The following is a 10,603-nucleotide window of genomic DNA, read 5'->3' as shown; positions in this document are numbered from 1 at the left end:
TGATACTTCAGAACTTAGCCTTTTGATTTTAAAAAATGCCTAAAATTCAAAAACATGATGGTGATTTGGTTGAAACTCAAAATTATCATCAAATCATTGATTATTGAACTATTATTACCCACACAATGGGAACAAATACAGCTCAACAAGTTGCACGATCTCTAAAGGAGTTAATCAGAATATCTTCTTTCAGATTATGACCTGTCATTCAGAAAGAAAAAGGAAAGAATGTTAACAAGCTGAAGAAGGCCTTTTTCACTCAAAATTGTGTTAAAACTAGAAAAGTAGATCAAATTACCAATAAACACTATCTTATTTATGCGTTTCTCTTCCTTTTCCCACTTGCGAGATGGAACAATCTCATACAGTTCCTTCACTGCCTGCAAGTTTTTTTACAAATAAATGATTTAACAATAATACACAATAAACAAATAGAAGAACCTTTGGTAACAAAACTAACATTTGTCGATAAAAAAAAAAAAAAGAAAAACAAATAGAAGAACATATGAGAGAAAGTAACTCCATTACCATACCAATTTCTTCGTAAGCATCTGATAATAAAATAACAGATACGAGCCCATGAGGTATCTTAAATAAATTTATCAAATCTTCAGAAGCAGTTATGGATTATACAAAACCCTTTTATCAGCAGGTTAGGATCTGGTGTTCTAAAATCTAGATGCTTGCTAGAGGTAAATAGACAATACATAAACAAATTAATTATCTCAAAAGATTTTTCTTTTCTTAGTTTTGAGATAAACAATGCCCCCCTCCCAAATTTTCCTTATACAATAAGGAATTAAAATCAATCTGCAGAACCTACAATTAGGAATTTAAGGTAGATGGCATCATAGATTGGTATTGGTGATGTAACAAATTTTAATTGTCAGTTTAACACATGGAGGTGGTTTTTTATATACTAAATATTGTATCAAACAGTAATGGCAAATGAAATGGTACAATTAATTATAAAACATAATCAAAATTTTAATGTACAACCAATGATTAATGTAATCAACAAAACCTACTTGGATACAGAACAACATGAATACAGCCACTCAAGTCTTACACATTGAGGTAGCACAAGAAAACCTGTGGTAAAATCTGAATGGTGTTAAGTATAATTTACCTGCAAAGTATGAAGTTGATCAGAATTTTGAACACTTAACACTCCTTTGCAACGGTATACATCCATATCATATTTCTTCTCCCAGAGAATCTCCTCAAGCCATATCCGAGTCTGTAATGGTTGTAAACAATATATAAACATATAGATACAAGACAAAACAGAAAAAGGTTTATTCAAAACACTGAATTGAAAAAAGTGAATTCAACAAAAGACAAAATTCACTGTTATGCATTACAGAAATGAACAATGGAGTGAGATTAAGAGAAGGAAAAAAAAGTACTCTAGCTGCATAATTTATGCCTTGAGGTCTCTGATTATAAACATTGTTTTAATCATTTTCCACTCTTTCCTGTACCAAGTGTATTTTTGGTTCAGCTAATTTTGAAGAAATAATCATCACTCAACTTTGCTGGGTTTCAGAGAGAAGTTTGAAAAATAAGCAATTATTTCCTATATTTAAGCTATTACAAACAAGGACATAGTGCAGCTGCTAATTATTGAATAAACTATGATGATACTCAACTAGAAGATATAGAAAAACGGAAAACTATATATGTGTGTGTGGATGTATTCAGTGAAAAAGTTCATTTTTACAAGAGTGAGAGGAGCAAATCTTGGTCGTAAAGCTACACATTGATGGTAGATATTAATAGTTAAAATCACATGATCATCCTAAAAAATTACATGTTTTTATATTTTAAATTTAATCATTCGTGATAAGATCTAATGGTCAATATTTGTCCCTCTTACAACAAAAACTTTTCTCATTTGATGGGTCTCATTATATATATACCTTATCAAGATTAATCATCCGTGTCTCACAAATGCATATGGTTCTCACGTCACTATCATGAAGCTTTTTGGTAGACAAAGAACGACTTTCTTCTAACAATGCCTCTAATTGTGTGGCACGCTGAAAAGAGAAACAGCAAAGGTAAGTAGTAGTCACATGGAGGTGGGAAGAAAAACTACGAACGAAGAACAAAAATATGTAATATTAACTGCGGTATCATAAGCTTGGCGGTTCAATATCTTAGACAAGTCAACTTGACATCGAACAGAATGTATTATCTCTGCAAGAGAATTAATGTTATGTATTTCCACCTCAAGTTCCTCCAGAGCTCCAGAGCTCTCTACAGATACCAAATCAACCTTGTTAAGAATTATAATGTCCTGAAACAAGCAGCAAAAAATTAGCTCTTCAGTACCCTATTCCACTAAATACTTGTACTAGTAGTGCTATGCCAACACCCGACCTAAATTATTAATATAAATAGGGGTATAAGGTCAATGTTATACATAACAATTACTTAGTCTCATTAATGAAATATATTTTCTAATGTTCCCTCTCTAATTTTTCCCTTAAACATCAATCTTTGAAATTCTTGCAGCTATTATATGAGGAAACGAGAAACATATTATCAATAAAAACCGATAATCCAATATCCAGCTAATATAATAAACAATTACCGCAAATGCTATCTGAAAATATGCTTCAGGAAATGAAGATGATCCACGATGCTCATCAAGCTGGAAGCGCAAATTTTTAGCATCCACCACCTACTTGAGCATAAACTCAATTAGAAAAGTGGCCATGATTTACAAGCCATGCTCTTATATACCAAGGAAAGAAATGCCATCTATCATCATAAAAGTGGAAGAGCTACAAAAGTTAACATGATAAAAGACAGGTGCTATACTATGTCCTACTTCAGTCGCCAAAAACTATTTCTTGGACACGAAAAAATGACAATTTTGCAGGAGACAATAATTAAAACAGCTTCATTTTGTTTGACATGGAATAAAACAACTATAAGCAAATGTCTTATTATAAAGAAATTATTTCTTGGACACAGTCTCCAAAAACTATGTCCCACCTAACTCTGCAAAAACTATAATGACAATTTTGCTAGAGACAATAACTAACACAGCTTCCTTTTGTTTGGCAGGGAATAAAACAACTATAAGCAAATGTCTTGTTATACAGAAAATTCTAGAGAATCAATTAAAATATAACATACAGAAAAATACAGCAATATTCATGCCAAAAAACGATAAACTAAAGTGAATCTCACCCAAGAAAGATACTTACCGTGACAATAGAATCAAGCTTCACTTCTGATTCCAACTGTTCATCCAACCATAGAACAGATGCCAAAGGAGCTGGATTTGCCAATCCAGTGGTTTCCAGCAATATATGGTCAAGCCTAAGGACACACAACACATTAAAAAAAAAGTGCTTAGTTGTTCCAAAATATGCAGCAAAGCTGACCCACTTTACTTCACACCACATCAATTCATGATATAAAATGAAAATGGGGTTACATGAAAATGAACTGCAACATTAAGTGTCATAACTGTTGCTTCAATTTTCCATTCATCAAATTAACCACAGAATTTGAAGTGTTTACATGTTTTACCTTTCCTTTCTCTGAACAAGTTGTTCAAGTGCTTGAACCAAACTATGCTTGACTGTGCAACATATACACCCATTGGCAAGCTCAACCCATTCTTCAACCAATGCACCCTTATCTCCTTCATTGATCATCGCTCTTTCGACGCCAATTTCCTCACCAAACTCATTTAAAATGACAGCAATCCTCTTCCCATGTTGCGAATTCAAAATATGATTCACTAGCTGAAAGCCAATGATTCAGTCATATGATCACAATTCTACACCACAAATCACTAAAACATCATCCATCACCATTTCAAAACACTAGTACTAACAATCAACAACAAGAACGAAACACAATCAAAAGTAAAAAAGCACACAACTTTAAACTACCCAATTGGCTAAAAACTAGAAAAATGGAAAATTTAGAGTGAATCATGGAAAGGGTTTAGAAAGCTTACAGTGGACTTGCCCGAACCAAGATAACCGGTGATGAGAGTGACCCCAACAGAAGAAGATTGCTGAGAAACGGATTCATCATTCCCTTGAATCTGAACAGCAAGAGGTGGCTCTTCGTCTTCGTCGTGCTCCATCTTCAACTGCTTCGTTTTTGTTCTAGGTTGCGTTCCCGGGTTTTCTTCTCTTTGTTTGTTCTAGGGACGACAATGTGTAGGGTTATGTGTAGGGTCCAATATTACCTATTTTAATATCCGCGTTAAAAAAAAAATGCCCATACTTAATTTCATACCGGGTAGTAATTTTATTGCACATCACTGTATCATCTACTGTATTGATACGCGCACTTGCAATTTATTTATATATAAAGTTAATAAACAATAAAAATTATATTAATTACAAATTATTATAAATAAATTAAAAATTTACACTTAAGTTACTCAAATGTAATATATTAAAAACATCCACAAATAATATTATTTATAGTCCTATATATAAGAAATAATTATTTAATTCTTTAAGACTTATATAAGTGATTAAATTAATTAATTTATCATAAATTTTAATTTTATTTTAAGATTATCTATGATATTAAATAGTTTAAGAGGTGGTTATTTTTCAAAGATAGTTTTCATGTGAAAATGAGTGCATATCATTAATAGACCTCATAATTAATAATTATGGATAAAAAAAAATCAACAATAAAGTAGTCTTTTATTTTTTATAATTAGGACAAAAAAATGTTGCATTTTTATTTTTTATGTATAGGAGAGGAAATAGTATTAAAAACAAATAAATATAACAATCATTTGTTTAAATTTAAGTCATAAATAAATAACATTAAAAATATAATCATCCAACATTACAAAAGTCATTCAATAGGTACAACAAATCTACACACTACTAATTTGAAGTACCAAACACTACAAAATATTAGTTCACAATTGGAAATTAATCCTAAAAAAATTTGTCAATAAAATCATAAATTTATACATAAAAGTAAATAGTAATGCAATATTATTAAATAGAATGTGAATCAAATTTAATATAACGATGTTGCATTATGGTTCATGACTTTCTGTTAGATTGTTATTGTTAATCATAAAATTAGGAAAATACAATTTTTTATAGAAGAGTATATGTATAATATAAATTATTTACTTGAATAACATATTTTAATTACTTTAATGTATATGTATAACATATCTGACATAAATGTGCTGAATGGGATAGAGTGGATATTATAATACTCATACCCGCACCCATCCAGGCAAAAGAGTGTGGGTATATACCGTCTTTATCCTCATCACCAATAAACAAGTCATTAACCTTCCCACTTGCCAATGTTTTTGTAAGTACTAGTAGGATTTGAATCTATTTTATCATTTGTAGTGCTATGCAATTAGTGCTACAAATGAAATTCTAGCAAGTTTTTTTTGTCTAGGCCCGAGAAATTCAAAATTTTATATATTCCTCCTTTTCAATAAGTTTTACCAAAATATTACAAATCTTAAATTTAGTTTCTATAATTTTTTTATTTACTTTTAACTTTTATATTTATTAAAAGTGATATAGTTTTACTTTTTTATTCGAGACTAAAAATATGCGTTTTATTAAAATATAAAAATAAATAAATTTTATAAGAAATAAAATTGACATTGGTAATATTTTCATGCATAAAAAATATATTTAAATTTTAAAATTCAAATGATTTTTGAAGAATAAATATAAGTATAGTTTTTGTTTTATAAAAAAAAGTTACCTTAAACATCATATCAATACTAGATTTTTTTTCTTAATCAGCATTGTACGGTAGTTCTTATGTGTGGAAAGACATGATCAAAGCTAAGGATGTTCTCTTGGAGGGGTACCAATTTCGGTTATGAGATGGTAACTCTTCCGTTTGGTACAATGATTGGTCTCTTAAGGGCATGATGGGTCACAAAGTTCCCTTTGTTCACTTGTATGATTTGGATCTGTGCTTGAAGAATCTTCTTATTGTTGGAGATGGAGCTAGGATCCCATTAATTCTATTGTGCTTGACAATTTTATGGAGCTGCTTAGTAAAATCACACCTTCCATAGTCCACAATATTTTAGATAGATGGACTTCGACCCATTTGAGTGATGGGAAATATTATCCCTCATCTGCTTATAAATGGTTGGTCACCCAAGGGAACCATCTCCCTCCTTCTATTCCCCATGTTCTTTTTAAATGGTTGTGGAAGATTAGAATCCCAAAGAAAGGGAAAATGATGTTCGGGCTCATTCTGCATAATTCTCTGCCCACTAATGTTACTAGGAGAAATAGGCACCTTTCCTCAGATGCCTCTTGCCCCATTGCTCTTACAACAATGAGGATGTCCTTCACTGTTTGAGAGATTGCCCTCATGCCAAGGAAATTTGGCTACGCCTTGGGTTTGCTAATCATTCCAATTTTCTTATCAATAATCCTAAGAATTGGATCCGGATTCACTTGATGAGCGATAATGGGTTCATGTTCTCACTTCTTAGCGACTGTTTGGTGGGTCTGGAAATGGAGGAATAAGAGGATCTTTAAAGAGGATTATTGGCATGTGTTGAGAAACATCTATCTCTTACATCATGATATCTTTCGTTAGAGTAGTGATCAGGAAACTCCTTGTTACACCCCTCTTATCATTCAAAATGGATTCTTCCTCCCACAGGATGCCATAAGTTGAATTTTGATGGTTGTTGTATCCTGCAACCTAAAGCTATAGGCTCTAATGGTGTTATTAGAGATAGTAATAGCAACACGGACTTCTTTTCCTTTGATGGGCATGGGGATGCCACTGAAGCCGAGCTCATGGGTGTCCTCCACGGCCTCAATACTGCTTGGAATCATAGTTTAAAGCAGCTTATTTGTGTTTTGGATAATGAACCCATTACCCGTATTCTCTAACTGGGAATATGCCTTCCCCATCATCCTAATGCTTCTATTATTGTCTCCATCCTAAATGTTGTCCACTAGGATTAAACTATCAGTTTTGAGTTTTCTTATAGAGATGTTGTTACGGGCCAAGTAGAGGAAAAGGGCCAAGACATTCAAACATAAACAAGAGGCAACCCACATGGCTTTCTCCTCTTATTTCAAGTTTTAAACATTAGCCTTTTGTAAGTAACATGCCAATTAAGTTTTTAGTTACTAAGCTTTTTTTTAAATATAATTTTTAGTTCTTAAAGTTTGACTAGTCAAATATCCTTTAATTTTTTTGAAATTTAATTTTTAATCTCTAAACAAAAGTTTGACAAGTTAAGATCTTTTTTTTTTATTAAGATTTTTAGTCCCTGAAATCTCATTAAATAAATAATAATAATGGATTCAAACTTTTATTTAGGGACTAAAAACTAAATTTTTTAAAAGTTTAGAGACGTTGATCGGTCAAACAAAAATTTATAGACTAAAAACTTTAATGAAAAAAATTAAGAAACCTTGACCAATCAAATTTTTATTTAGAAACTAAAAGTCAAATTTTAAAAAAAATTAAAAACTAAAAACTTAATTAATCCTAAATAATATTAAGCAGTTAATAGTTGTTGATAGCTATTTTTGTAAGGATTGACACTTTTCATATGTGGTACCGTCCTAGACATTATTTAAGCTCTGTATTTTGACTGTTGTCAGTAGGAAAGGAATATTTTATCCATTCTTGTGTTTGTCTTATTTGTCTTCCATTAGAATATCATACATACCCTAATAGAGTGCATCATTTGGTGTTGGGTTTTTTCCCAAGCTACACATTCTCTTTCTTGCTTTTTCCTAAATTACACCTAGTTTCAAAAATAATTCTCAATCTACACCACATTCTTTATTCAATGGGAAGTCAGGTTTGGCCACCCTGACTTTCGAACGGGCCTCTTATTTTTTTTGTTTTAATTTATATGTTGAAATTTTTTAAAATTTAAATTATTAAAATAATAAAAATAAAAATTAAAACTTTTAATAATAAAAATTATTAAAATTATCTAATAATATATTTGCTTTATTAAAAAAATTAAAATTTTAAAATAATTATTTACTCCAATTTTTATTAAAATAAAATTTATTATTTTTTAAGAGATATATATAGATAAAGAAAAATAAAAAAATTTGAGAAAATTATAGTATAATTTTTTAGTTACATGTATATATTTTTTTAGTTAAATTTATCTGTTGTTGAAATTTTTGTTTTGTTATATACGTTAATTAAAAAATGAGAAAATTAGTTAGTAGTATTGAAACAAATTAAAAAACACACTAAATAAATAATTGATACACATAAAATTAAACATCAGTGACTGAGATGATAAACAAGAATAACGAAACGTACTCAAAATACAATTGCAATACAAATATAATCAAACTAATAATAGTCTAAAAGATGTTGTGCAGAAGATATGTCTTCTTCCATTTGGATTAGTGGTTTGCTAAAAATAGCTAAAATTTTTATTGGGCAGAATCGTTTCCAGTAGTTGGATTGTACTAACACCTTTAGCACGTCTTCGTCATTTTTCAATTATGTTATTTCATATTCGATTAAATTTTCTGAATACTTAGTATGACTTGGTTGTCCAAAGAACAATCGTTTGACCAATTGTGATTCCTGAATTCCATTCCATAAGGGGAACCCCCATAGGTGCAACCTGCTTGATTAAATCCTTGAGTTGTCCATGCTACATCCTGAAGAAATGTCAAATCTCATTGGATTTGTTCCGGTGAAGGAGTAACCCAAAAACCCACCTTGGCATGGTATGCTCCACTTGTTGTTGTAATACATAATTGCATCACGAGTAGGAGTGATAGTGAATTGAAGCAGGTTGAGTATACCATTTGGTGTTCTATTGATAGTACATAATAATTCTATGGGGCTAACACATGAGTATTGCTCATGGCACATTAATATTGTGTAAATATCATCATCATTTTTCAATTTTGTAGAGATTGAAAAAAAATTGCTGACCTACATCTATGAATGATTGTTGGTAGTAGATTTCATCCACTAATTGATCGTTGGTTAGCTAAAGGGTGTTGTACATTCTACTCTTAAGTGTATCAAAAGAACAGTCATTAGGAACTCGCATTGGTGTTGGAGTGAGACTTTGAAAATAAACACCTGTTTGGTTGTGAGTAATGGATCTATTTGAAAAAATAAAGGCTAATCTCGAGTTAGCAATGGTGTGGCTGCTTGTTTCTCCCAAAAATGACATAGTAAACAGATTGAATTTGGTTTGTGAAGGTATGTTGTGTGAAATTGTGTGTTTGTATTGAGGGTGTTTTGTGTTATTTATAGTTGTATGAGCATTTTGCCCCATTGATGTGTATTGAAATCTCATAAGGTTAGAATTGTGTTCCTTCCAAAGGCTTCTATGGAATCCAATGTTTCTTTTTCCTTGGTAATTGATGCAGTAGACACCTATTATAATTTTCAGAGTGAAAAAGAGATTATGAGTTATCCATTTCGTGTCAGTTTTGCTGGTGAGACATTTAATTTTTTAGAGACGTGTGCAAATTGCAGAGCGTTGTCAATTTGGACCTTGATTTTTCACTTGTAACTAATTTAGAAGACGTCCATTATAATTTTTAGAATGAAAAAAGAGATTATGAGTTGTCTATTTCATGTCAGTTTTACTGGTGAGACATTTAATTTTTAGAGACGTGTGTAAATTACTGAGTGTTGTCAATTTAGACTGTGATTTTTCCCTTGTAATTAATGCAGCAGATGTCCATGATAATTTTCAGAGTGAAAAAAGAGATTATGAGTTATCCATTTCATGTCAGTTTTGCTGGTGAAACATTTAATTTTTAGAGACATATGCAAATTATAGAGTATTGTCAATTTGGACTGTGATTTTTCCCTTATAATTAATGCAACAGACGTTCATTATAATTTTTAGAATGAAAAAAGAGATTATGAGTTGTCCATTTCATATCAGTTTTGCTAGTGAGACATTTAATTTTTTGAAACAGTGTAGTGTAAATTGCAAAGTGTTGTGAATTTCAATAGTTATGTTACCATGCCACCTACTGTAGTAGAAGTGGGTAAACTGAAAATTGCCAACTTAAATTTAAACAAAAAATTTATTGCATTACGTAAAGTGATCATTGAACACAGACATAAGATACTACATGAAAACCTCAAAGCAGAAATAACTAAGACATGAATCATCCGTAGATTACCAATCCCGTTTGAATATTGTTTCGAGGGATGGAGACATGTTACTTCCTTCAGGCCTCGAAGAGGAGTCAGTATCACTATCATGATTTTTTACCCAACAAGTCTCGTATTCATCTGATAAGTCCTCGAGATTGGAGGTTGAGCCATGTTGGTTGCTTGGTGGGTTATTATTGACACAGATTATGGCAAATAACTGCACAAATGTTAGTGATGGGTTGTTGTAAAAAATGTTAAACATTTGTCGAACATCGGCATCATCTCGTAGAATAAAATATGTGTACATATAACGTTGGCCTGACTCAAATATAGGGCACCGAAAGTGGAGATGTTGGATATGTTGCTATAGTTTAATGTTTAGTTTTTGGTGAACAAGTTCAAGCAATTGTGTAAAGGTTATGGCCTTGTTGATCATGAAAGTTTTTGTGTTGTTAATAATAAAGGTGGTGCC

At 31.2% G+C, this 10,603-nt stretch overlaps 1 protein-coding gene across 1 annotated transcript; it reads right to left on the bottom strand.

Moving 5' to 3' along the window:
• On the bottom strand, positions 1-4,206 carry LOC114411957 (COBW domain-containing protein 1). Its single transcript, XM_028375712.1, has 9 exons — positions 3,986-4,206; positions 3,550-3,767; positions 3,222-3,336; positions 2,600-2,689; positions 2,132-2,302; positions 1,923-2,042; positions 1,130-1,240; positions 299-380; positions 1-201 (listed from the first exon to the last, which is right to left on the bottom strand). Exons 1-9 carry the CDS (start codon positions 4,115-4,117, stop codon positions 143-145), a joined length of 1,098 nt encoding a protein of 365 aa, XP_028231513.1. The 5' UTR covers positions 4,118-4,206; the 3' UTR covers positions 1-142.
• Positions 4,207-10,603: the final 6,397 nt, after the last annotated feature.

The sequence above is a fragment of the Glycine soja genome, chromosome 1 (assembly GCF_004193775.1).
Source record: "Glycine soja cultivar W05 chromosome 1, ASM419377v2, whole genome shotgun sequence".
Classification (NCBI taxonomy): Eukaryota; Viridiplantae; Streptophyta; class Magnoliopsida; order Fabales; family Fabaceae; genus Glycine; species Glycine soja.
Note: the sequence above shows the minus strand (reverse complement) of the source record. Positions and strands in the feature narration are given on the sequence as shown.